The sequence below is a fragment of the Falco biarmicus genome, chromosome 1 (assembly GCF_023638135.1).
Source record: "Falco biarmicus isolate bFalBia1 chromosome 1, bFalBia1.pri, whole genome shotgun sequence".
NCBI lineage: Eukaryota > Metazoa > Chordata > Aves > Falconiformes > Falconidae > Falco > Falco biarmicus.
In genome coordinates this window covers 26210935-26238495 of record NC_079288.1, presented here as the reverse complement: position 1 = coordinate 26238495, position 27561 = coordinate 26210935, and the positions used below count along the sequence as shown (strand labels likewise).

Sequence of the window (27561 nt, the reverse complement as noted above, 5' to 3'; positions counted from 1 at the left end):
ACCCACTAAAAACCAACCAAACAAAAAAGGCATCATACATTAGTTCCTCTCAAGTCTCCAAGCACTGCTACTGTTTCAAAGGGTGAGTATAAAGCCAGATTGTTTCTACAACACTTTTTTCCTTCCTGGTTATACACAGCACTACCTTGAAATCAAAACGGCTCATAACTTTTCCCAGTGCCAATCAGAAACAGCTGACAACTACTAAGCTTGGGGCTAGCCGGGACTAGAGCTTGGTAAGACTTGTTTTCCTCTCCTGACTTCGCTAATCACTTGCTGGGCTGTTTTCTGATTTTCCTCTTCCCCATGTTAGAGGAGGTTATATATACACCTTCCCCAGATGTCAGAGCGGCTATTTACAAATGTGATCAATGATTACATTTATGTGCCTTTAAAATTAAGCTACCCAGATTAGAGCTATGCTGTGGGGTTGGGGTTTTTTTTGTTTGCTTGAAAACACTTTTTGCAATATCTTGCAAAGACTCCTCTAATTCCATTTTTAAGAAGTTACACAGGACACTAAACCAATTTTTTTTTTTCTTTTCTCTCTTTTAACAGTACCTTCTCAGTCAAGAAAAGCCCTGGACATCCACTGTTTAGTTCTGCAGCAAGGGAGAACAGATATGAAAGAGGGAACAATGTTTCAAAGCATACTTTATTTTGAACCCTTAGAAAAAAATTTGTATGTATTTTTCTGCACTAATTTTGTCTTGGCACTTGAAAATTGGAAAGGGGATAAACCAAAATTAAAAAAAAAACAAACACCTTAGTTTTTATGTCAGCTGGGCATATGAAAGAATTAAGAGCTTGTCTCTGACTGCAGAGCAACAGGATTTAGAACCAGAGATATTTGTTCTGAGGATGAATGCCACATTAGAACTTTATGATTCTGCATGAGGCTTTGCTGTTCCCCCCTCCTCTTTTTTTTCTAAATATACTTGTTATACCTTTTGAAGCTTATAAGTTTCATGCATAGCTTTTGGTATTACACCTTAGAACAGGGGTCCTCAAACTTTTTGAACAGGAGGTCAGCGCCCGGATGAAGTGGCAGGCAGTCATCTGCGGCTGCTTGGTTTCCCCCCCAACCCCTGGCAGGGGGTTCTGTAAATAAGGGGGCCCGGATTGAGGACCCTGGAGGGCTGTATCCGGCCCACTGGCCGTAGTTTGAGGACCCCTGTCTTAGAATGACAGCAGGTTTTCTGCTTTAAACCAGGCAAGAATAGTTGAATGCCAACAGCACTGATGCCAGAGCTGCACCACTAACAATGACCATTTCAGAATTTTTGCTACGTAACGCTGTTTAAACAACACATACAATACTGACAGCCCAGGCCCAAGACATACGTAGGTTCAAACACTCACTTCCAGGTGCTACCTACTGGCATGCTGTCCTACTACTTACTTATACATTCCCTCCTGTTTTCATCCTCCTTCAGGATAGCTTCCTTCTGATTGTCCTGGGCTGCCTGGCCGGAGTTCTCCTTGTCACTCGATGGGGAATCACAGGCTCCATCAGATTTCTTTTCTGATGCCTCTTCATCAACTTTCTCCAGGGGATGTATTTTCACAACTTTCACAGGCAACACTTTCTCCTTACCAACCTGCATGGAAGTATCAATGAAAACTGAACCCGAGCAAGTGATGTGAACTAATGAGCTTTAACACTAAGAGGAAGGAAAACAAAGCAGCTGATGACCTACTAACCACAATGTGGCAAAACACTTAATTGACATCCTCCTTCAGAGAGGCTCATGATCCCTCTCTCATGAAACAATTACACGATTTCTTTCTACTACTCCTACCTAGAAGTTCTATGCAAATTGCTAAGGAAGAGAGAACTGCCAGTCCACAAATTTTTCCAGCGTTTAATAATGCTGCTTTCTTAGACTAAGGGAAGAATGTGCATGCAAGGTGCAAGCATGCTCTCTCAGCAGCCCCAGCTGAGAGAGTATGTCCTAAACAGATTGCTAACAGAGGACATTTAAAAATTTTCCATTATTTTTAATAAGTTTAGGTTTTCTTCATTATTCCCAGTTCTGCATAGAATTTTCTCATTATTAGAGCATTGTTAGAGATTTGTAAGCAGTTGACTTCAAGCTACATTAGTTTAAGACTACTTTCCCCTGGGAAAACCTTAGGTGAAAAGATTACGAGAGATAATTTTTAACTTATTTTAACTAAATATGTATTTTTATATATTTAGATATATACATAGACCACGACACATTTAAGCAGTAAAACAAGTATCTCTACTTCCCCATGCACACAAACAGATCAGTAATTTTTCTGTTGCTATCGGTATGGGTCATACATGTGCCTCTGCTTACAGAACCATTTTGCATTCAAAAGCAAGTGCTGTCACTGAGATTCTAAAGAAAATAAATTCTCACCATCTTGCTGATAATGTAAGTGGCTAATCTATTCTTCCCATCTCCTACCTTTACATACCCAAAATTAACTCTGTGCAAAAGCACAGGATAAAATGGAAAACAGATCCTTACCTCAAAGTCACACTCTTCTCCCACTGCAAATTTGGTCATGATCTCCAGCCAAGCTGCATCCACCAACTTTTCCAAAGATACAGTGTTGTGGTGGACTATTTCCAGTACCAGTTTCTCATACCAGATGGGGAACTCCTCCTTCAAGCTGAACAAGCATGTAAGAAGTTTTCAATATTCAGGGAATAAAAGCCAAAATGCAAAGTAGCCTCCCATTTCACAATTCTGGGAACATTTAACAGCCAGAACAATGTTTGAGGCAGATGCCACATTAGCATGCAAACATCCAAGGGCTTTTTGCTGCCCATCCCCCCAACTTCCCCCCCCCCCCCCAAGTGTTAATTGGCATGACAATATAAATTGTACTTGTCCTTCCCAGAAGGAACACTATAAAGCATTCTGGAAGAGCAGCACTGATGGTGACCCCTTTCTTGCTGGTTATTACTGCCTCTCTATTAGATGTTAAATATATACCAAGACCATGCCATTATTCTGGGGCTTGTTACTTCAAGATTTGTGCTTCCAACAATAACACTACGCTGATGAACATTTAGCATTTCTTTCTCCCCAAACAGACTGCTAACACAGTAAAGAAGACAGCAGCAGGTTTGCACAATCAAATTATCTTTCTAGACCAAAATATTTTGTATGTTTCACCATATCATGATCTTCAAACTTTTTCATTCAAGGAAGAGAAAGGACTGTTACAAATTTACCTGACCAGTTTCCTAAAAGATCAGGTCAGTTAGCTGACAGGAGTACTAAGAAATATATTGCACAAAGGTTTCTGACTAAAAAGTAAAGTTCTTTTCCAGTTACTCTAAGGAGGAACAAAATACTCCATTTTTCCAGAACAGCCTGGGAAACTTTTAATCCCATTTCAAAGAAACAAGCCCAAAACCTCATTTCACAGTCTTCCCCCCCCCCCCCATTTAGAGAGACTATAGCTAAACTTACTATTGAGAAATCTTGCATTTATATTTCATTTACATTTCTTAATGTTTTCAGAAGCAGTCAACTAACATAACATTTTTAACCAGAAGCAAGTGGCACTAGACCAGTGGTTTTTGAAACAGGATTATCAGTTTATGAAGCTGGCTCTGCACCCTCTGCTCAAACAACAACACTAGAGAAGAAAGATTGAAGACAGTAGTACTTCAGCCTCATAGAAATTAGGACTACTAGCAAATACGTTCATTATTTGTTGCCTTTAAGGATGTGATGAATTTCTCCTTAGGCTAAGGCTATTAAGTCCTGTCAATGAACCAGAAATGTGGATTCTTCATAAAAGAAAGGCAGCAGAAAACTGCACCTCTTAGGCAGTACTGCTGACAATCTCCCCAGTTTAAACCCAGGGAAAAAAAAACCCAGTCACAGAAGTCCAAGTCATCAGTTCACAGAACAGAAACATGCCATTTGTTTGGCATAATTCCCACATTTTGGTAATCACAAAGTTAGTTATATATGCTGGTTGAGCCAAGGACTTGCACCTTTGCAGAAAATTCACTTCTATGGCACGGGTCATGCTGGATCTCAACCAAGGATTCAGGGCCCGTGCCACATGCCAGAGGGGAGGTCAGGGAAATGGCAGCCCAGAGGAACACTGGTGGTCTGAAAAGAGTAACTACTCTTGCTTGTTTCCCTTTATTCTTTGTTGTTTCAAGTAGAGCAGATCCCCAGAATCTCCCTCCAAAGTGTTGGTGGTTTTTTTTAGTATAACAATCTATTCCAGTGCAGATCTGGAAAAAATAATTACAGCTGTGGACCTGGGTTGATGTGAAACACTTCCAACGGACCCTTTTTACTGTATTTTTACTTTAGCTCCTTCAAGATTTATTTTTTTCCCCTCTCTGAAAAACTCCCATTACTTTAAAATATGCCAAGTACCATATGCTGAACTATTCTGGTTCAAGTAATACCAAGATTCAGCACTAAAGTACATTATTCAACTGCACTAGTGATGGCATCAAATTTGGACTTTGTTTTGAACTCCAGAATCCCCAGATCTACTTAGAGCCAGTAAAAAGCTACTTACCTCGCCTCATAAACTAGCAATCGCATATCATTCCCAAGTCCATTCTTCTGCCCCAATGCCTAAAGACAGACACATAGCAATTTCTTCACTGGTACTCACAGCTCAGCAACTTCCTGCTCCTCCTCCCAAGCCTCTTTGTGCGTCAGCTGGCTGCTTCCTGTGCTTTTGCACGTCCATATTCGTTCGCTGTACCTCTCTAAACGTGCTTCATACTCTCTGTAGAAGTGGCAGCTCAGGAAAACAGGATTTATGCAGTGAAAAGCATAACCACAGTAGCAGAAGACAAATTCAATTAAACCCTTACTAGTGGAGTGCTCAAAGGCTGAAGATCACTACAGTACAGTTTGACCCTGTGTCTACCGTGAAGAAGCTGTGTTAAATCCGATCGGTTTTCAGACCAGGATGCACTGGAGCTTTCTGCAGCTTAAGTGCCCATCCTGTCCAGCACGGGCATACAGAAGGTGCCACACCACCATCAGCTGAACTGCACACAAGGAATACATACGGCTGAACATTTTGTGGCAGTGCTAAGTTACTTTTCAGCTTTTCCACTCTTGATTCATTGGAAAACAGCACAAAATATCACAGGCACACGCAGGAGACACAGCATGGACTGCCACTAAATGCTCGACAATAACTGTTGGGAAACTACTAGTACTAATGCCTTAGGGTGGTATAAAACATTAGGTGCAAATTACCAATCTACCCAATATCCCTAATCTTTTGAGCAAAAAAACCCCAAAAGCTTTGAAACTGAAATCACTAGAAAGGCCAGTAGCTTTCCTTTGGCTTCCAACAAGAGCAACCTCCTGCATTAGCACAACATGAGGATCTTTCTCACCAGCTGCATCACCTGCTTCCCATATCACAATCAGCCTCAAGGTTAAGTTATTCTGGCCATTAGGATTAACGGGTGCACAGGCAAGTCACGGCAGTACAGACAGCATTATGAATTAGAGCATTAGCTACTCTGTTGTAAGCATCTGGGGCTGTGCTCTACCCATTCTGCCTAGGCAGTAATTAACTGTCAGTGTAAACAGATATAAGCTACTTCATACTTTCTATAGATAAAACACGTACAGGCACAATTACTAGAAAAGCTAGCACAGTGTAAACCCATACCAAATTACCCCACTGCAGCCTGCTTAAGTTGCCATATGCTTATTGATGGTAATTTAAGTGGAGAAATTATGAAAGAGGCAGGAAAAGCATCCTTCCCTTTTCCTGCAGCACACTCTCCAGCAGAAAAGTAGAGAACACAAAGCATACTTGCAACAACTACAACAGCTCAGCCCGCTACAGCACAAGTGCTAATTAGAAGAGTCTCTGTGGGAACAAGTAGATTCTCCACACTCCTGCAAAGGCAGAACCACCAGCCACAGCAAATCGCTCATCATATCCTGCATATGCTTTGTCTTTCAAGACAATTTTAGTGCAATTTTTTTTTTTTTAATTTCTATTAGGAAGCCAAATTAACACTCCAGCAAAGTTTTCTTGGACATTTCTTCACAGTCCCAAGGTAAAGCGCAACAAGGTACAGAAGCTGCACTGTGGATGTTGATATACAAGTATCTTACAGCCACAGCAACTGCTGCCATGCAAGAACATAAGCCAAGAACAGAGCCATCTCCAGACAAGGCTACCACTAAGGACAGAATTCCCTCTGCCTGGAGCAGGCCTTAAAACCCAAAAAGAGAAATCCTGTGGTTCCCCAGGTTGCCCTGCTTGTGGAGTCTCATGCTCATCAGACTGCTCATCTGCTGCAAAGCCATCACCCAACTAAGTTTTGAGCCCTCTGGCCAATTCTTACCCCTCCTTGAGGTTTCAAAGATGCTTAAGTTTCCACAGAAACAAGTAGTGCTAGAGGGCAGAGGCAGGTGAGGCAGTGGCAAGGAGCAACCACAGCCTGCGGAGGAACTCATCTGCACAGCACCGCTGACCAGACCAGAAGTACTTTTTTAACAAATTTTTGTAGCAATACTGAGCTGGGAGGAATCAAACAAGAAACCTGGAGTCCTCCTTGAATTTACAGCAATTAACCACTTTAATAATGACTAAATTGCAACCATAATACTATGCCTTCCTATGCGTTTCCCACAAAAACAAGAGTTAAAACCAAATTCAGTTCTCACAGACAGGAGCCTAAACATATGAGCAACAGCAGCCTTCAGCTTCATTCAGCAGCCCCAGCTTCACTACCCACTAGGCCTTCCCTCTGCACATCCAGGGACATCACCTACATACAAAGGACTCACAGCTGCCACAACACAAGTGCTAAAGGAAAGACACACTTCTTATAGTTGGACTGTATGTCCTGAACCCTTAAACAAATATTTGAGATATGGCTGGGAAATAAACTATGGTCTACTTCACTCCTACATTTATCAACTTTCTTTTCTCTCTGTGTGTGAGAACCTCCCTTTCCTTCCAGCCAGGACAACACGTAAATGCCCGTCTCCAGTTGAAAAATAATTGAAAGATAAGCTTTCTTCCCAACACCATTTCCCATGCTGACAGGAAGATCCATGAGAATTTTCGCTGATAATTTCCCCCTCCTTGTACACACCTATGAGAACAAGCTTAATCGCACCATATCAGGACACATTTTTCAGATCAACAGCAAACATAAAAGCAGCAGGTATAGCTATTTCCCTGTCCAGCTCCACTCTGCCTCTCAATTGCAATTTAGTTCCGATTACAGCTAGTCAGTTCATCTAACATTGACCCCTAGACACATTCCTTAACCAGTGCTTGAGACTCATGCCTACAGTGCCCACCCTGCCTTTTGTGCTCTGCCACAAGCTCCTAAGCCAGGTTCTGCATTGAAATCCTGGAGCCAGCACAAAGTCAAAATAAAGGAGGATGTTTTTGCAAAGTTTACTATAGCTCAAACTTTCCACTACCCATACGCTATTTGTCCTTTCCACTCAGACTGGAAACTAACCCAAGAAATCTCAGACTGTTCAGCAGGTCTGATTCAGGACTACAAGTGAGGGCTTACTGGTATGCCACAACCAACCCTTCTCTCTACACAGCTAGAGCTGCCATTGCCACAAATTCCCAACACAATAATAAATAACAAACCCTGCATACCAGTTACTTGTGAATAATCCCCAAAAAGCCATGAATAACACACAAATTAAGCAGCTGACTACCCACTGTGTGACAGTTAATACATCACATTTGTTTGCATCACACTGAAGATCACTTAATGCTGAAAGGCAGAATACTAAGTTACAATAAAAGCAAGGGACCCTTCTAAAGAAAAATGTTTAAAAGTAAACAAGCTAACTACTGCACAAGACTACTATTAAGTAGTAATACAAAACCATACAAAACCACTAACTAGAGACAGACAGCAAGCTTTTATATGGGCAGGACAGCAACACAGCTTCCCAAAACCATACACTGATGGTTGCAGGAAAGCTTTGGCTGAAAGAGTCCCCTCCTTGCCAGCCCAGACTGGTCAGTTCTCTGAACCGAGCATCTCTCTTGACCTGTTAGTGCCGTTTTCCAAACCACAGCCGGCACGGCCCAGCACATGCTGCCACAGTCCCACACACTAACGGAAGAGATTATCTGCTCACCAGGAAACAAATCCAGTGCTTGCTAGACATCAAATGCTCAGTACATGTGCCACAGACCAGGCACAGAGATGACACCAATCAGGCAAAGACCATACCACATGTGAAGCATTTCCCTGACATCTCACACAGAGCAGGTCCTACAGGGCTCCTGCAAGAACGACTCTACCTCCAACTGCCCAGCGATCCACCCATCCCCATCCCCACCCAATTAGCAAGGCTCACTCTGAAGCAGACACAAGAAGCCCAAGGCTTTGCCAGGATGCAACGGGCTCTACACGGCATGGTTTCTCTTAAAAGGTTTTGGGGGGATTTGGCAGACAAAGGAAACCATGTAAAACTACAAAGAAATATCACACCCAAAGAAACACCTGAGCTCTGATGACGTGTCTATCCATCTGTCTACTGCCGCCAGACTTTCATAGTACATGCCCATGGGGCAGACATCTCTCCTCATATACAGTATCCCAATCTCCAGCTGCAAATCCTCACACACACATAAAAGAGAAAAAAAAAAAAAAGACTTAAGAACATTTTCTGTCTTTCAAACACCTCATTTGTAGCTGTGCAGTATAAAAATCTGAATACTCTTTAGGGGAAGAGCTGATCAACAGTTTTTCAAGGTGGAAAAAGAAAAGTTCAGGGGATCATATTCTGCAAGGCCTTGGCATAAACAACATAAAGTACTGCTCTGGGTGAAGACTCCGGTACCTCCTGACACACACCCTCTGTTGGCTGTTCCCACCCACAAAAGCCATTCCTCTGCACTATGCAAGACAAACTGCAGTGACCAAAAAAAACCCAAGTCTTCCTTCAGTAACATCTCCCTTCGACGTACTGACTCATTTGCAATTTTCTGTTCCACTTTTTGCCTAGCTTATACACAGTCAACAAAGCAAGACAGAAACCCAGCATTACTTAGTTTCTCTTTTTAGCTTCATACCATCTTATCTGCCAAGATGAACTTTCTAGAACATGTTAGGCTGAACACCTCCCACAGCACCCCATGAAGTACTTTCTCCAAAAGAAGAGCATCTCTCTAGAACCTCAGTGCTTGCATTGGTTGCCTCTTTCCTTCTGACCCTGCAGCTAAGTCTCCTCTGGGGATGAAAAACCATTCATTTTCTCCCTTAATGTTAATATCATCCAAGTGTCTGCAGAAACATGCCCTCCCATCTACTCAGGGATCCACAAGAACCATACTAACAGACTGGTACTCTCAGAAGCTGTTCCATAACTCCTCTCTGCTGTTCCTAGAAGGCAGATGAACCTTACAGCCACATCCTCTTTTACAAAAGTAGTAACTAGGCTACTCTGCCTTTGATCACCGATTGCTCCTCACAGGAAAGGCAGAACAGGTCTCTGCCTGATCAGATGGATGACTGAGCTACTTTCAGTTTGCACACACCACAACAGCAGGTTTTTGAGTGCCGGATTAAATGCTTTGATTTAAAATACTGTTAAAAAGCAAGTAGCTAGCACTCTACCCAATCTCATTTTATTGGCCTAAATACATCAGCAATGCCTATCTGCACTCAGATAGCATTCGAAGAGGAAGAAGTGCCCACCTAACCATTCCTGAAGCCTTTCAGTGGCTGTTCTTCATGCTGAAGTAACAGGACACTCTCCAATATCGGGGTCCGTGTAAGTTCTGGAGTCCCTTTGTCCTGTGCATCACCTGGATCTCTGAGGTACATTCATCTCCATCTCATACATTCATTTCCATCTCACTTGCAGTCCTTAATTCCCCAGATTTTGATCATTATAACACAGACAACAAACCAGCCTCCCGCAGCAGCAGTTTGCAGGTACAGGCGCAGTCCTGCCCCTCCAGCCCCTGCGGCCGCACACCCCGTGCCTCTGCCCGCCTGGCCTGTCGCTTCCTGCAGCCCCGGGGCTGTCACACGCCGACTCTCGTGGAATCACTTTTTTTTTTTTTTAAGTGGTTTTCATGCGAAAGCAGCCCAGAACATACACCCAGAACGAAACCCCTGGTTCTCCACAAGAGCCTGCTTCTGTCGCTGTTCTGTCCTCCCGGTGGGAGCCCCCCGTCCCAACGCCCCCCTCCCCGCCGGGCACACCCCGCCAGCGGGCGCCGCACCCCGCAGAACCGGTCCTGCGCTCCCCGGCCGACACCGGCCCGTGCCCGCGGCGCCCGGCAGCCCCGACGGGACCCGCTTCCCCGGCCGCGCTCCCCTCGACCGGAACCGCCTTTTAAACCGCGCCAGGCCCCCGCCAGGCACTAAGCGGCGCCGGGGCCGAGCCCGGCGGCAGCTGAGCCGGGCCCCCCGCCGGAAGCCGGCGCCAGGGCGGCCGAGCGGCCCCGGTCGCCGCGCTTTGTTCCGCCCCGCCGCCCCCCGGGAGGGCCGGGGCTGCTGCAGGGGCCAGTATCGCGGCAGGGCGCTCGGCCCGGGGCCGGCGGCCGCGGCGGGTGACAGCGGCCCCACCAGAGCCCTCCCCTCCGGCGCCCCGTCCCCAGGCCAGGCGGATACTCGCGGGTGCGGAAGGCCTCCTGCGTGTGGGGGATGACGAACCGCTCCCCCGGCTCCCCCGGCGGCAGCGGCTTGGCCAGTGGGAAGGGCTTGCGGCCCAGCAGCGGCGCCATGCCGAGACGAGACGGGTTCCCGGCCGGAGCCGGCAGATCCGCACGACGACCCCGGCGGGGACCCGGGCAGGAGGATTGAAAAATGGCGGGAGATTCCCCTCCCCCTCCCGGGCGGGCGGCGAGCCCAGCCGCGCCGCGCGCACCCCAACCTGCCTCCCGCCCCGCACCGCCCGCCCCCGACGCCCCGGCATCCTACTGGCTGTCGCCGACACTGCCGGCTCCCGATTGGCTAAGCCGCCCGCCCATCGCGCCGCCTCGCCCCGCCCGCCGGCGCATCAAGCTGACTTGCACCGCGCGCGAGGTGAAAGGTCACGTTATGTAAGTGGCGGGGAGCGAAGCGCCATTTTGTGGCCCCGTTACCCGCCCGCCCCCGCCCTGCGGCGGCCAATCGCGGCGCGGCCCTACCTCCCCGCCCATCCGGGTACCGCGGCGGCGCCGCGCGCCGGGCTTTGTCCTCGCGCTCCGTTCGTGCCGCCCACTGCACCTTAAAGGGGCAGGGGCGCGCGGGGCATTGTGGGGCTGTGGGGGGCTCGCGGCTGCCCGTCCGCCCCGCCCTCCCCTCGGCGAGCGCCCGGTCCGCTCGGTGCCCCCGCCGCGGTGGCTGACCCGGCCCGCCCCCCCCCCTCGGCCTGGGGCTGCCCTGCGTGCCGCGGGGAGGCGAAGCGGCGGCTCCGGCGGCCAGGCCTGGGGCGGGTGAGGGGGGTGTGCCGCGGCCGCCTGTGCGACCCGGGCCTGTCCCCGCGGCTCCGGCCCGCAGTGGACCGACGGCAGCCGGCACGGGGCCGGGGAGGGCTCCGGGGGACCGGCGCGGAGGCGGCTGGGGACACCTCCTGATCCCATGAGCGCGGCAGGCGCCGGGCCTGCTGCCGGTGGCGGGCGGGACGCCCGGCGTGCTGCAGCCCCAGGAGGAGAGGCCAAGCACGGAGAGTTGCTGCTTTGGTGTTTTTGTCTCTGTGTGTAGGGGATCCGTTGGGTTTTTTATAAGGAACGGTGTATACAGAGTTTTTGTGTCGTTAGTGTTTACCAGGGATTGGAGAGGCAGTAGCTCAGGCACTGCTTGGCAAAAGCAGTCAGAGCAAAAATCCAAGCGCAGCAGTGCTGCCTCCAACCCGTTCCTCAGTGACGTGGAAAGCAGATTTGTGTATTGGAGTACCCTACTGATCTGCTTTTGTGGCACTTGGGAATAGTTCTGCTTTGTATAGCCCTGCTGTGGCTGCTTTAGGGTGGAAAGAAGCAGCTGTGACAACTACTTGGAGCTGTGTGGGATAAATTCAAGTCCTCAAACTACCCATAAAGTTAGGTACAGCCGTTGTACAAGCTGGAGTATAAAAGTTACATCCTCCCATTAAGAATCGCCACTGAAAAAGTATGACTGCATAAAATGTCAGTGTAGGAATTACTAGTTTACCCCAAAGGCTTCATCTAGGACTGAAGAGAGCAGGTAATAACAGCAAATGTCCCCCCTCTACCCTGCCAGCCATTGGTGAAAGCACACAGAGATGTACCTGCTCCTAGGAATTCACTAGCAGCTGGAGCTCTACCAAGCTCTGAAGTGTGGAACCTCTGTCTCCTCCAGCCAATAAAGTCTTAGTCTCTATGGCTTGGTGTTGGGCCACCTGGCTAGCCAAGCTGCTTTCTCTTAAGCATGTGGGAAAATAGGGAAAATGCATGAAAAATGTGGTAAAGTGGGGTGCAGCTTCACTGAAGGATAATCTAATTCTTTTCAAAAGTCACCTAACTTCCAGAGCAGTATGTATGAATGATGAGGTAGGTAAGAGTCTCACTACATAGAAGGTGACAATTTATCAGAGGGGAAGTCAGGGTGGAGAAAAGTTCAGAAGGAACTGGTTTTAAACAACTTAACTCTGTTCACATAGTGTACAAGGTTGGGAGAGGCTGCGAGTACAGAGAAGGGTCAGGTACAGGACAATTGGGGGGGAATTTCATTCAGAAGAAAAAACAGTGCAGAGTACAAACTTGTGTACTGAAGAAGTTTCTAAGCTGAAAGTTCCTTAGCTGGAAATGCCAGGAGGAGGAAAGTCCGTGTCGCCTCTGCAGGATGACGGCACAGCTAGGGGCCATTAATGTGATCTGGCCATTACAAAGCCAAATACAGGCTGGAGATATTGGTGCAGCATTTCTGTATGGCGGTACGTGCTGCACTGCTGCTTTTGTCTCCAGAGCCCTGTTCTTGCTGCCAGGCCCGTGAGCAATGCGGTCGGGCTGGGCTGGGTACAGAGAGTAGTTCAGAGGAGCAAGAAGCCAACCTGACAGGAGGAAACTAAAACAGCGGGGCTGGAAGTTTGCCAAATGCTGCAGCATTTAGGTATGGTCAGAGGTTATGAAAGTCCCAGCCTAGGTGACCCTACCTATGTTTAAATCCAGAGGTCACACAGCTGAACACCCGAGCAGCTCCCCTGTATAATTCAGCCAAGATAACTCAACACCATCCTAGTTATCTGCACGGTTCCTCCTGCCGCAGCTGCCTGCCGAGTGCAGCAGGCGAGTGCCGCAGCCCTTGCTTGCCGCTATCATCTCTGCCTGGTCCTGCTGTCGGCTGGCTTCCTTCCTGCTGCTGTAGCTGTTGCACCGCGGCTGCCACTGCTGCACCTACTCCCTCCGTGTGCAGCGGTGGTTTTGCCCCTGATGGGTGCTGTATTTTCTCTCTGTGACCCGCTCCTGGACTGTAGCATAGGGGCTGACGAGCGTCCTGCCTGAGGACGATTCCACGCAGAGCGCGAGGCATTACAGGCCTGAGAGCTGATCTGGAGAGAAGCCTCAGGGATTCCCCTGGAGAAAAAGTGCCTGCTTCCTAACACTGCCAATTGCTTTAAAAAGAGCTGAAGCTGGGCCAAGAGAAAAATAAGTGAATTCTAAGACCTAAAAAGAGCTTTTGCTTTTTCCATTTATCTTAAATGACACAAGGACAGACTCTATATCCCTGGCTTTCAGTCCAACAGAGGCATTCCATTCTTGCATGATTTCTGCTTCTGAAGTCCTCATTTCCAAGCAGGTTACTAGAAAGAGGAGTCCTTTCCTCAGGAGGAGTGGGCAGACTTGACGTGCAGGGCAAACGCATCGCTCAGCTGTGAGCAGCTACTCTCTCTTCTGCTGTATAGGGTTGATAGCTCAGCAACTGTCATATATCAGGTACACACAGAGCACGTCCACTTGCCAGCACATCTGTGCTGCCGGAGTGGTGCAGTTAATGTTGGGTTTAAAATGTCAGGCTCCTTATCTTTTGTTTATTTAACATGCTGAGCCAGAGCTGCAATGTGATCTCACTGCCGCAGCACACGGGCTGTGGACGTTGTTGGCCTGAATGGATTTAGGAAGGTGTTTCTACACAGCTGCTGCTCTAAGATTGACTTTGGTTCTGGTTTTCCTGTCTTGTTTGGCAGCGACCCTGCGAGTCCCCCAGGAATGGGAGTGCTGGTGACTGCTGCTCTCAGCCTGCAAAGCCTGGTTTCTAATTGAAAGCTGGTTTCCATCTCAGCCAGTTTTTCAGTAGGTAAGTGTTTATCTCCAACACTTCATGTTCCAGCTGGCAGAAAATATATGATAAATACACATATGTATTCCAGACATTTTCTTCCCTAGACTTCTGCACTCTGGCCCAGCCTGGAGCCTTAACTAACCCACTGCAGTTTTCCAGAGCACCTTCCACTGGAGGCTGAGCTCCTTCCTCTGTGCTGAAGAAATGATGCTGTGCCCTGCAACACACTTTCAGGCAGAAAAGGAAATGCAGCGTGCTGAAGGGCTGTGCCCTGCTGACTCACAAGCACATCTCCTGGGTATGTATGTGCTCAGCCTCTCAGCTCAAGCAGTAAAGTTTATTTTGGGCCCATTTCCTTTCTGAGAGCAATTTCAAATTTCATAAGGCCATCAAGCCAAGTGTCCTCTCCTTTTCAAGGACAACACCACCTTGCACACATCTGTACAATAAAGTGGTGGATGGCATCTGTGCAGGGTTCAAGGAACAGCCACCCCCTCAAAGGAGCTTCAAAACCCTTGTGTTGGTAGATGTTATCACATCTCTAAGAGCCTGTGACACGTTTGCAGTCTTCTAGGTGCAAGAGTGCACCCAGCCGTTTTGCTGCATTGCAGAGTCTTCCCAGTTTCTGTTGCTGTAAAACAGTTGTTCTTCTCCTGATCCCTGCAGTGCCAGTTCCCTGCTTCCACCGCTGAAATGAAGATACACCATTTCCTGTGTGTACTCCACAGGGTATGCTTAGCAGGTGTTTTAGCTCCTCACTCACTTGAAAAAGCTTTGAAATTGCATTTTATTCCCATGTGAAATCACACTGACAGTTCTCCTGTATTTTTGGTGCACTCTGCAAAGTGACCTTCCTCAACCTCTTCACATCCCTGAAGCCAAGGCACAAGCAGAGCTTGTGGTTGTTCTTTTTCTATATTTGAGTAACCTACCAAAACACCCATTTCTTTCAAAATTTTGCTCAGTAAAATGATTCTTAGTAATCAAGAATTTTCCTTTTCCAGTTGAAGCCCTTTCACATGTACTTTCCAAGGTTACAAAACTCAAACTGTCCTCTAGGATGGTGTTTGAAATCTCTGACCCTTCTCTTAGGACAAAGGCTTATTCCTGTTATCGCAGCAGGGAGAAGAAGTCTTCTACCTGTCCACAACTTCAGTAATTCCACCGTTGCTTCTAAAATCAGCTGTGGTGGCAGAAAACCTTTTGGAGACCAGAGCCAGGAGCCCTGTAATCCTGCTGTATTGACCCAGGTATATGGGAGCTGGTACAAATTCAGACCCTACTGGCTCCAGGTCTCTGGATAACAGACTCTGCTGCTGCACCTTCCCCTGTGCCTTCTCAGCCCCAAAACTTGTGGTGCAGCGCTGCTGCTTATGCTGCTGTACTGCCACAGACAGCAATTTGCAGCATTAGTCAGGCAGAGCCCTGAGGAGCAGGGGGATCTTTGCCAGCCCTCCACTCCAACCTGGTAATGATGGGGTCCAGGCAGACACTTCAAGGAAGGAGAAGAACCCTGTCACCTGAATCCTGTCCCTCCAAGGCAGCATCAAAGTGAGTCAGTAGAATGGGGACTTGGGGGACCCATTGCTATTTATGAGCTTCTATAAATGATGTTACATGCTTCTCAGCTCAGAAGAAAGCCTTTGATAGGCAAGAAACTATTCCTACTGGTGTAACAGCTGGCAAGGGAGGGCAGAAGCCACGTGCAGCCCAGAGAATCCTTCAGCTAAAGGTATTTGGAGGCTCAGAAGTTCTCATGGAAATTATAACATCTCATTGCCCTGTTCTTGTGCTTCTCTAGAGATTCAGGGCAGCTATCACAGAGGTGGTGCTGGGCTAAACAGACCCTTGATCTGATTTAGTTCAGCTGTTCTTATGTCTGAAGGGGCCAGGCAATGACTTAAGGGAAGTGCCCTTCATTAGTAGTGTATATACACCCTCTGCCTTCCAGCTGTGCAAAAGACCCAGTGCTAGAGTGAGAGTGGACTGCTGTCTTGTGCCCATCTTCCCTTCTCTTCCCCCGTTATTCCCTCATGATCCATACTCCGCTGCACACCCCAGATGCATTGGGGTCTTCCAACTCTTCCTATCCTTCTCCACACCTGGATGCTTCTGCTTTAGCACTTACAATGCTTGCCAGACAGCTTTCACGATGGCCGTTTTCCCCTGTGAGTGGCCAGGATCAAGGATCTCCACCCCCAGATCCACCTTCCTCACGCCCACCTTCTCTGGCAAGCCCTGCTTGCTGCTCTCTTTGCTCCTCTCCCAGGGCTGCTCAGAGGCGACACCCTGAAGCAGGGTTCTGCACCAGCCTCCAGGCATCTGCTTCCCTTCTGGGCTGTATGATGGCATCCTCTGAGGCAGCAGGGGCTTGGTGGCTGTACTTCACTTCTTTCAAGACCTTTCACAGCTCAGCCTGCCTGTCCTGGCAAGAGGCTTGGCACAGGAAGAAGATGGGTTTGGAAATGAGAAGATACCGTAGCCAAACCAAGGGCATGAAGTCTGAAGGTGAAGAAAAAGGCATCTTGTCCTCGGCACAGACCTGGGTGGCTGTCTGTGGTGGGCAGCAGCTGTGCCTGGACTCTGCTGAGGACCAGTGCCATGGAAATGGCACTAGGTTGCCATTCTTGGCCTGACAAAAGCCAAAAAATTTTACTCTGGTCATTCACAGGAGGGCCACGTGGGAAACAGCACACCATGGCAGGTTCATATTTCATGCAGAAGTGACCCCGAACCTGTGAAATCCAAGAGCAGTTCTTAATACACATAGAGACAGACCTACACCTCCAGTTACTGCTTCAGCTTTTGCATCATCTAACCTTAGTGTGCCCTAAGTTGTGTTATAAAGAAGTGAAGGAAGATCCATCCAGTATGTGTCCTTTGGCAGCAAGTGGGCCAGGCAGTTCCAACAGTCCTGCTCCTGGGGAGGACAGAGAAGGGAATCCAGGATTTCGGACAAGGACTGTGAGTTAAGACAGCTGAGCATTATATGTTCTGCAGCGACATGGGATTTGTTATCTGAGGGTCACAAAGCCCATAGTGAGAGTATATCCTGAAGAGGCCCACATTTTGGTGTGCTAAAAATCCACGTGCCTTACTGGAAAAAGTGGCACCTGCTGGGTGATGTGGGTTCTCCTCTTTTGGTCAGAGATAGCTTTACACCAGCTCAGCTATGTCACCTGCAAGCTAGCGGGGAGAGGTTGCAAGGCTTAATATGCAGAAGCATATTTAGGGCTGTCGGTGACGTGCATTCTTGTTCTCAACTCCTGTGGACCCTGAGCAGACTTGTTCTGGTGTCCTTCCTGAGTGACAACCCTGCATCGCTGGTTTTCTCCTGCCAGAGCCTCAGGGCTTTGGGAGGTACCAACTGCTGCGTGGCAGGAATTGCACTTTGCTACAACCCTGCTGTAGCTAAAACTTGACCGTGAGTGGGAAAAAAGCAGGTTTTGTGCTGTTTGTACTATCACTTCCCAGGGGAGGTGCCCTACAGCCCCTGCGAGCTCACTGCATTTCTCTTCCTGTTCCCCAACTCCACGGTGCAGCAATGCTGGCTGGAAGTGGCCAGCACCCGTTACACACTGGGCAGCTTGGGCTGGTACTTTTTCTGAGCTTTGGCATTTTTCTGTGGATGTGCTGGGAAGCTCCCCTGGCACATCACCTGGCAGACAGGCGCGTTTCTTACCCAGCTCTTCTTGCTCCCTGCCAGTCTTCAGCATGGCAGGGCTGGCTTGTACTGCTGATGCTCTGCAGTTTTGCAGCCAGCACCATTAATCTGCAGGTCTCCAAGCCCTTGACAGCTATTGAGTTAATTAAAATTTGCACTCTCCCTTTGGACAGAATGAACTAAAACCCATTTCAGTTTGATGGAGATCTCTTCAGTGGTGCTCACTTACAGCCGAGTTCTCAGGTACACAAAGGCCTTTTCCCATCACTTTAACAGATGAAAGGACCCTAGAGTGTATGTAACCTTCCCTGGCTGTAATGCAGAAGATGATTAATCAGATATATTACTGTTTTAAACTGCTGTGGGCACTCCCTCATTGAGTTTTCCCATCTCTTTTCTCATGCTGTGCCCCTAGGCCTCAGCTGTAACCCAAGATATCGTAAGATGCCAATTTTATATTCCTACAACATATATTCCTACAACATATATACAACATGTATAACAGAAAACTTTTATGAGTCCTTAAACATAAATATGCAAATTTTGTGTTTGCTGAGTCTTCATATTTCTGTGGAAAGTATCTCTGTTGAGAAACAGGAGCAGCTGATTTTGGTATTTTCATGGTTTTCCCAGTCACTTGTGGTCCTCAGTGATCCCTTTTATCTATAAATTGTGTATTGTTTAAATCCTGAAGCTGTTCCGAAATGGGGTTGAAGCTTATTAAGAAATATAATTTACTTCGATATAATTTAGAACAGCTCATAAGAGCCATCCCGAAGTGTCCCATCTCCAGCTCTGGGAGCTATGGTCCACTTTTGTCCACGTCACTCTTCCAGCCCCTGTCCCTCTGCTCTTTGGCCTTTTCCACTTGCTGTCTGCAAGGCACATGTACATTCGCAATATCCGCTTGCACCAGGTGCTGTGTGCCCAGGGGGGGTTGGCACAAGTGGATTTACAAACTGGAACCAGTTCTGCTCCTGGGTGACAGAGCCAATGGTGTCATTCATTTCTGTAGCAAACATAAGAGTATCTCAATCTTGCCTTTACTATTTACCAGATTGTAGATGTGATTACTAGATTATTATCAGATATTTACCAGATTGCTTTATTAGAAGAAGGAACACATCATTTCTGCTGAGAGTAATAAAAGCATGTAACTTCACAGGGCATTTGTTTGAGTTGTTTGTAATCTTGGAAGCAGAGAGGTTTGTGCTTTGAGTATCTCTGTGATGCAGCAGTTAGCACACAGAACATGGTGTCTGTTGGCATACGGAAATCAACTGTATTTTCCGCAGCATTTTAAATGACTGCTTAACAGGCAAGAGATAATGCTAATACCATAACATAAGGATAAAGTTAATTAACAGAGTAAGAGTGCCTACCAATGGATGCAGCTACAAATGCACCCCTCTCTCTCCATATGAGGCAGTGTATGGATCCAACAGTATGCTTAGAGAGAAGAGAAGATATTTTCCTGATAACAGAAATCAGCTGCACCCTGAATGCTTCTTCCAAGGTGCTGGGAAGAGCTGGGGTGTTTGGGTGACTGCCAGACCTTCCTTGACCATGGGTGTTGAGGAGCACAAAGCTCATCTCACGTTATTTTCCTGTGCAAGTGCCATGTTGTACAGCAAGGAATGACTTCACAGGGTCACATAATAGGAGAAATGCAGTCACAGAGTGGGTATGGAACTGGCTTCTCTGACATTCTCTACAGGGCTGCTAGACACAGTCTCTCTTTCCACTGCATTGCTACACTTGGTATCTTTAACTTGGCTTCTTCGTTTGAGCTAGATTTGGGCTTGTCCTTCCTACATGAAAAGGCACATCAGTGTCCTGCTGTGCTTGGCTTAGTCTTAGCCCAGTCACCTCCAGGACTGTTCACACAATGAGAGCCTCCTTGTCTGCTCCTGTGGTGCATCCTCTGCTTGGCTGTGTCCCAGCAAATGCCCTTCCTTGACCCTCACTTCTCAGGCAGTTCCTGCATCCCGCCGTGGTGCTGCCAGAAACACGTGCCCCTCCTGCCTGCTGCATGGCAGGGGCAGCACCCACCTGGTTCCTGCTGTCACCCCACCCTGCTGGGCAAGCAGGGATGCTGGGGAGCACGCGGCGGTTCCAAACATGTCTCCATAGTTCTTCTACTTCAAGTAAGTGTCTTCTCCTAATTTCTGCACACATATATAGCTCACAAAATTAATGCTGATGTTTCTAAAGCTCTGTTATGGTCACACTCATTCTTATTTACTGCTGCTAGCAGAACGGAGATTTAATGCTATAAATCTCGTGGTGAGTTTAAGAATGGCTGTTGAGGATTTCCATTACTTCTGCAAGGTGCTATAGGAGTCATTTTCAAAGCACAGACAGTTCACAGCGAATGAAAAAGGATTGCCTGGTGCTTCCCATAAAGCTTGGCTTCATTACGTGTCATTGTGTCATACCCTAAACTGCTTGGGCTGAAGTTCCCCGTAGTTTATGCCTGCCTCTCTGGGCTGTGGGGGAAGGTGGGGAGGAGGCGCAAAACTGGAGTGTGATGAAACAAGAAGGGATTTGGGATTTTGGGGGGCAGGTGCAGATCTGGGGAGCAGAATAATCTGGGGAAGAAGTGCTTGGCTGAAAGGCAGAGGTGCGTCACTGTGGCCCCGCTGCGGGCTCAGACACTGTGGGCAGCTGGGGAGTGACAGCAGGCAGGGGGCCAGCAGCATGAGGCCAGTGCTTGGGCAGGGGATAGCACCAGGGGAGCCAGAGGCAGGGCAGGGGGCTGAGGGAGCAGGACGCATGGGGAGGGATGGGAGGATGAGCCGCCTGTGTCCCCTGCATCCAGCACGGGGCCATGTGCATGTTCCTCAGTGGCAAAGCGCTGGGCTCGCCGCGGGGCTCTGAGGCACAGTGACCCTCTGGTCTCGGTGCAGGGTCGTCTGGTGAAAATCTGGTTTCACCCATATTTTTCAGGCTGTGAAAGGGTGTGCAAGAAACTGCACCAAAGGAACCGTGAGGTGGTGAAAGGTGTCTGTTCAGGTCCAGTTGGCTCTCTAGGGACTTGCAGTACACGAAAGCTTGCTAAGTCGTGCATTAGAGCAAGAAGACTTGATTGAGTGGTGGGAACCGTGCTCTGCTTAGTGCATGGGTTAAACACATGCTGCCCACAGAGCTGTTAATTGACCCTGGAGCTCATACTGCAGCTGCTTTTGAGGTACCCAAAGGTTGGGTTCCTCTTCATGGGCAGTACCTGCCACTGCAGCAGCCCCTCAGCCACGTGGCCTGAGTTATTTATTCCAGGATGGTTTTCTGGGGCTGTTGCACACCGAGTTTCCCAGCTGTCCAGGAGATGGCAGTCCTGCATTTGGACCAGAGATTTCTGGAAGGGTGGTTTGAGGCTTGCAAGGAAACCCAAGTCACAGGCTGTATGTTTGGCTCCGTTGTGGAACGAGCAGGCTACATTTGCAGGGACTGACGATCTGTCCTGTTCTGTGAGGTACCAAAACTGGGGTGGTGAGCCATCAGCGATGAGGGCAGTCTGTGCTCAGCAGGCAAATGTTCCTGGGTATGTATTAATGGTGCAAACCTCAGCAATGGGATGGTGTCACTGTCAAGGAATTATTACCACAGATGACCTAGAGATGCGAGGTCCATGTGGCTTCAACTCCTCCAGTTTTGAAGGCCTTAATCACAGCCAGATGGAAGCGTCCTTGGGAGGATCAAGCCCCCTGTAATGGAGCTGACCATTGGCTGCCTCTTCTCAACGGAGCCATGGCTGGCACCTTTAGCATTCAAACATGGGGTCCATGATGGGAACAAATATCTCTGCCAACCCCTGTTCCTACCAGAAGCCCCATCTGTCCCCTTGCTCTCCACTTATAACTCTCAGCTGCTGTTGTTCTTCCCCTTGGTCCCCGTCCTCCTTCACCTTCAAAAGCATCCCCAAGTCACCCTTGTTCTGCCCAGGGCTCTCTGTCCTCTTTCCAGCCCAGCGCAGGGGCTGTACCCTCTCCACCTCCTGTCCCATGCTCACTCACCTTCCTTGCCCTTCGGTCTGTGAGAGGTGACATTCCCAGCGAGGCAGTTTTCTGCTCAAAGGAGGGATGGCAGAGCGGAGCGAGGGACACAGTTGCTGGAAGGGTGCTAGGAGATATCCTCGATGCACAGCCCTTCACAGAAGCTGCTGGAGATGACCAGCAACAACCTGGGATCAAATTCTGGGTTACTGCAAACTTGTCTTTACTACTACCGATCAGGAGGCACTTAAAATGATTTTTACATGAAGTGATGGCAAATGATCTGTTTGCTAATTAAAATGTTGAACTCATTGAAGAAATCCATCGTTGAACCTATCTCTGTTCTCTTTCGACGAGGGACGAACACCAAGCGCACCAGGCAATGCTGCCTCCCTGGGCACAAGCTGATGTGCCTCACCTCCCAGAGCAGCTTCAAAATTCTTCTTCCCTTTATTGTTCTCTTAAAATGATGGTCATCAGTGTTGGTGTTAGTGATGTGGCATGCACAGAGTACCTGCACAGAGACTTCAGATCACAAAGGCACTGCAAATAGAGTTTCTAAGTCTGGAAACAGCTGGGCCCAAAGGGAGTCAAGATCCCTGGCATGAGAAACCAGCTAGAGAAAGGTCTGACTTTCAAAGCAAGAAAGAAAACTTCTTAGGATTATTTTTAGGGTAGAAACAGAACTTTGTAGTAGAAAGTGCTGTCACAACGCTCCGCTCAGCACTCCAAAAAAAAGATGGTTGCAGTCATGTTGCAGAGCCATAAACTCCTTTGGGAAATGAAGCCTCTTCATCCCTTTTCTCTTTAAAATCACATAAGCAATTCTAAAAATCCCCCTATTGAAATTCTGTTCTTTAGTAAATGCTTTGTAGTCTTTATTCTTTAAACTTTGCAAATGTTTATGGTTATATAATACTGTACTGAAGTTGTCAGCTCTGTCTTGGTCACTTTTCTACTTAAAGATGGAAAACTTTGTTGTTCTTCAAATGTTTGCAACCCTAAGAGCTTCTTTTCAAATGTTTCTTTCTGAATGTTGAGGACCGGTGCCTGTATATCATAGCTGCCAGATGCCATCTCAGTGTGAACAGGGAAATAAATCCATGTACAAATTCACACCCAAAAACCTCCTCAGACTGGATTCTGTAGAAAGCCCTTTCAGCCTGAAACACTCACATTACTTGGGGAATTAATCTGTTATCTCATGATTCTTTTGCAAACAGGACAAGGAGGCAGCCTGCTCTCCTGACCAGCCAGTTCTTCCTTTGATGCCCATCTCAGGCTGAAGGCTGTTTAAGAAATAGTGGTACTTTAAAAGGCTGTTTTGAAGTTGAAAGATGAACATATAAGAAATAGAAATGTTTGGACTCATTCAAAACAAACTTCCACTCGTGTTGAGCCCTGGTGGAACTAAGGGGATTTATCTGAGACAATGAGTTGAATACAGGGAGGAGATGAAGCTGTGTCTCTGGAGATGTTCTCAGATTTTCCCTCTTCAGAGACAAAAGCAGAAGATTTACAAGTCTGGTACATGCGTGTTTGGAGATCGAGCTTGAGAAGCTGGTGACCTAGAGGAGCAAGAAGCTGGTGAGCAGTTGGAGAGGTGACACGTGGGTCTCACCGGGCTGGCTGTACTACTGGTCCAGCTCACAGCCAGGCAGTGCAGAACTGGTGCTCACGCCTGCCTGGCCTGAGGGCAGCTGGGCAGGTGCTGCACCAGTGATGTTTCCAGCATCTTCCAAACATGCACTTTCACTCAGAGATGTTTGACTTGCTGGTCTGCAAAGCCCTTCTTTGGGTCACTGACTCGCTCCCTCGATGGACTTTTAGTTACACAGGATCCCTGGATGCAGCATGCTCCTGAGCTGTTGGCTATTCTTGGGAATCTGTGCTTGAAAACTATTTCCTCTTTTGTTCCTACACCTTGAGCAATGATGTTCCTTAGCTCCCCCATCCCTCCCATGACGATTCAGACCTCCCAGTCACCACATCCTGCTCTTCCAGGCTGGTGCCAGCCCTGTGACAGCAAGGCTGGTCATGCTTTGCTGCCGCCAGCTTCCTGGGCAGCTGCAGCTTGGCCTGAGGACCCTGGCCCAGCCTGGAGCCTGTGGGCACCTTGCCGCTGGAGCCCTCCATGCTTGCACCAAAACTGCAGGCTGCAGCAGAAAACCCTGCTGGGCCACGAGTCTTCACTTGCAAATGGCTGTTGCAGCTTGCTGAGACAGGGGTTTGAGGCAATGAGACGGGTGCACAGGAGTAGGGGGAGTGTAAGGACCCTGTCAGCTCTGCTGATGGCAAGTCCTGCACCTGCTTTCAGAGCTTGTCTCTGTGCAGGGCTTTGCTTAACTGGTGTAAAACAGGGTTGTCTTTGGTTCATGCCTCAGCTGCACAAAATCAGAGGACTTTGGGTCCGTCCGGGCCCACGTGGCCTGCTGTCCCCCAAGGCGCAGGCAGCTGAGGTTGCTGTAGGTTTCCTTCAGAAGGGCATTTCAATCCTTCTCTGTGAGTCTCTTTTTTTTTCTCCTCCTTTCTCCTGCCCTGTGACTCTCTGCAAGGAAGACTTTTGGTTTTGGGGATGATTCATAGACTAGCAGAAGTCAACCCTGCCCCAAAGGCTCAGAAGTCAGGATGAACCTGAGTTATGATCCTAAATGTGACTTTGGCCGTGTGGGTCATGACGTGCTTCTCCCCTGTGCCCTGGGTAGCTGCCAGGAACCCAAATCAGGGCTCACCCTGCACCCCAGTGCCTGCTGGACCACACAGTGCCAGGACGAACACCATCTCCCTGGCATCGTGCAGGCAGGAGACTCCATAAATAAAGCAGGACCCGAGAGCAGGACACAGCCTGGGGGCAGATGGCCGAGGCTGCCACTGTGCTGTCCCCACCGATGCTCCCTGGAGGGTAACATGGGCTTCCGTGGTGCTTTGCATTCAGAGCTGCAGGCATCCACTGGTCTCATGTCTTTCAGATGAAAAGAAGAGAGCTGATTAATCCCGGAGCTAGAAAAGCCACAAAGAGGGAACTTCAGGGAGGATTTAGTTAGCAGTGGCCCAGATACATCAAACTGTCTCCTGCATAAAGCGATATCCCATTAGCACTCCTCTTCATGCAACACAGCTTACGTTACTTATCCTATTAGATGACTGACGCTGCTTTGATATATTCCAAGGACACTGTGCTAAACTTTCTGTCACAGTTTTCCCTGTCTGATTTCAGACAGTCATGTCCAATGGAGATGGCCGCCTGCCTGGTGGTGCCACCATGTCCCTGCCAGGCAGGCAGGATCCTGATGGAGTGGGCACAGCAGCGCCTGATGAGCTCGCAACTCCTGGGAATTGCTTCAGGTCCACCAGGAACCAGAGCCTCTCCCAGGCCACCTCTCGCCACCACAGGGTCATGGGGCTGGACCATGGCACTGCTGAAACCATCCTGAGGCTGGCCTGGAGAGGACGTGAAATGTCAGAAACAGGACAGGGCAGTAATTACTGCAGTTAGGGCTTGGCTGAGCCCTGCCAAGCCTGTAGCCATAGTCAAAATATTAGGACAGGGCAGAAAGAAAAGTCACTTTGTTGCCTAATACCTGGTAAGGTATTTCATGAGACAAGTAGCCTTGACCAAAATATTTCCTGTCTATGAGCAGAGGGAAGAGGATGCTGTAATCGGGTGTTGTAGCGCTGTAAAGCAAATGATGTTCTGCTGAACTAATAAAACCTGGCATCCACGTCGCTGTGGGGCTGCACATGCTGTGACTGCATATGAAAATTCACTGGCTTGAAAGTAAAAGGGTGTTAGAAATGCCTCTTTGGTGGATAGCCCCGGGATGATATGAAGACATCTGTATCATCTTATTTCTTTCATCCTTGGGTTTGGAATATGAAGGATTCATCTGGAGAGCTGGATTTTACCAATAATGCTGGCAAACACAAATATCCTCGTGTTTCATACATGTGACCCCGTCTCCCCACAGTGACCTTGTGCAAGCTGTGCCAAGGGGCAATGCTCATGAGCCTGGCCAAGGGGATGGCTTGGCCCCTGTGCGGGGACAGCGCAGCTACGTGCAGGCATTGAGGACACCAGGAATGTACCAAAGCTCAACACAACTGTTATATACAGATATCAATAAGGGAGAAAAAAGGATATAATTGGAGAATTTGACTAACATTTTTAATTTTAACTCCAATAAAATTCCCCTGAACAGCTCTTGTCACACTTAGTCCAGTGCCAGCGCTACCTTTCAAAGGCCATGTTCAAACCCATCTCTGCTAAAGGCTGTCTACGATATCTGTCTCTACACACTGCAGACTCCTCGAGCCCGTTTTCTCTGAGGATGTGCAGTACTTGCAGTGCACAAAGTGGTGATGAGATCAGCAGCGACCTACCCTACCTACAAGGTGGATCCTGACAATCAAAGCCATACCCCAGGCTGAAATTTCATGGATGCTGAGTCCACATGGCAGACCAGGGACTCTCCTACCCCATCAGGGAAGATCAAGTGTTAAATCATCACAGTGGTTTAAATGAACAGTGCAGCAGTACCACCATAAAAACACTTAATTTCATCCTTGGCTTGCTAATCAGTTCATCGGTGGCGATAATGTCCAGGTTTTGGAAGGTGAGAAGTAGTGAGCAGCATGCCCCTCCACCCCTGAACCCACTGCAGCTGTTTGCAGAGTGGGCTCCCGAGTTTCAGATTGCCAGTGGCTGGAGGCAGCAGATGGCATCACTGCACAACACGTCTGCTGCTCACCAGCAGCCATGAAGTCATTCAGAGGATTATATTTCTTGGTCCACGTTTTCTAGCCATTAAATTCCTCCTTTTTAAGCAATTTCTTTCTCAATGACAAGGTTACACTGTGGTCCACTGCTTGCACCTGTTTTCCTTTTTTACTCCTGTGCCAGTTAATGGTCCCATGTGTCTTGAGTGTTTAGGAGCAAATCGGGACATTGCAGGCAGGTGACATGGTTATATTGTACCTGTGGTGTCTCATGTTGTCCACTGGGCTCACAGGAGAGCAGAAGACTTGCTCTCAAGTGGGGGAGAGGAGCTACCCAGATGTGGGAAGGTGCCATGCTGGGTTCCCAGGGGAGTGAGACACCAGCCCTGGAGGTCCCCTGGCCACAGACAGCCATGGGGAAGGGGCTCTGCCTGCTGACAACCATGAGATGTTTCAGCCTCATGGTTCAGATCAGGAGAACCTCACACAAGGTGTCTCATCCATTCATGTCCCCAGCTGTCACTGGGGCTGCAGGGTTGAGTTTTCTGCCACGTGGGTGTCAGCATAGCTCCCCATGGCATCTCCTGATCACCTCTGGGTGCCTCTTCCCCCCCTGCAGAGCACCATGGTTACAACAAGGATGGGTGGGATGTGCTGCAGGAGCCCTGTTTACATGATGAGACTTAAACCATAACCGCATGGGACAGTGCAGGGGCTAGTGGTGACTTTGGATTTTCAGTAGGGGAAGAGTCCAGCGTTTATAGAGTCCTGGTTTAGTGGCCAGATGCAAGTCCGGGATTTCTGTGTGGAAGCAGAAAGTCCACACAGGCTGGGAAAAGAAAGGCTGGGAGTGTCCCTGACCATCTTTGCTTTGTACATGGTGGATTTTAATTAACAGCACATTTCAGAGGACCAACTTATCACTGGCAGGAGTCAGGAAGATCCTTTTCACTTGCTCCATCCCCTCTGCA

General features: G+C 48.4%; 1 protein-coding gene and 1 long non-coding RNA gene across 4 annotated transcripts in view; one reads left to right on the top strand and one right to left on the bottom strand.

Moving 5' to 3' along the window:
• BAZ1B (bromodomain adjacent to zinc finger domain 1B) overlaps nt 1-10874 on the bottom strand; it is a 50516-nt gene extending 39642 nt beyond the window's left edge. For 2 of the 3 annotated variants that reach the window (XM_056327183.1, XM_056327189.1), the window contains exons 1-4: nt 10610-10873; nt 4633-4749; nt 2502-2646; nt 1403-1601 (exon numbers count right to left, since the gene is read on the bottom strand). In XM_056327183.1, the coding sequence (XP_056183158.1) occupies nt 1403-1601; nt 2502-2646; nt 4633-4749; nt 10610-10722 (574 nt within the window). In that variant the 5' untranslated portion in view covers nt 10723-10873. Of the gene's footprint in view, nt 1-1402; nt 1602-2501; nt 2647-4632; nt 4750-10609 lie in introns of all 3 variants that reach the window. The other variant, XM_056327195.1, reaches the window with a different exon arrangement.
• Nucleotides 10875-11337: 463 nt separating this feature from the next.
• Nucleotides 11338-25572, top strand: LOC130143724 (uncharacterized). Its single transcript, XR_008819849.1, has 3 exons — nt 11338-14233; nt 14323-14516; nt 23098-25572. It is a non-coding gene; the product is annotated as an uncharacterized LOC130143724 (long non-coding RNA).
• The last annotated feature ends 1989 nt before the right edge of the window (nt 25573-27561 follow it).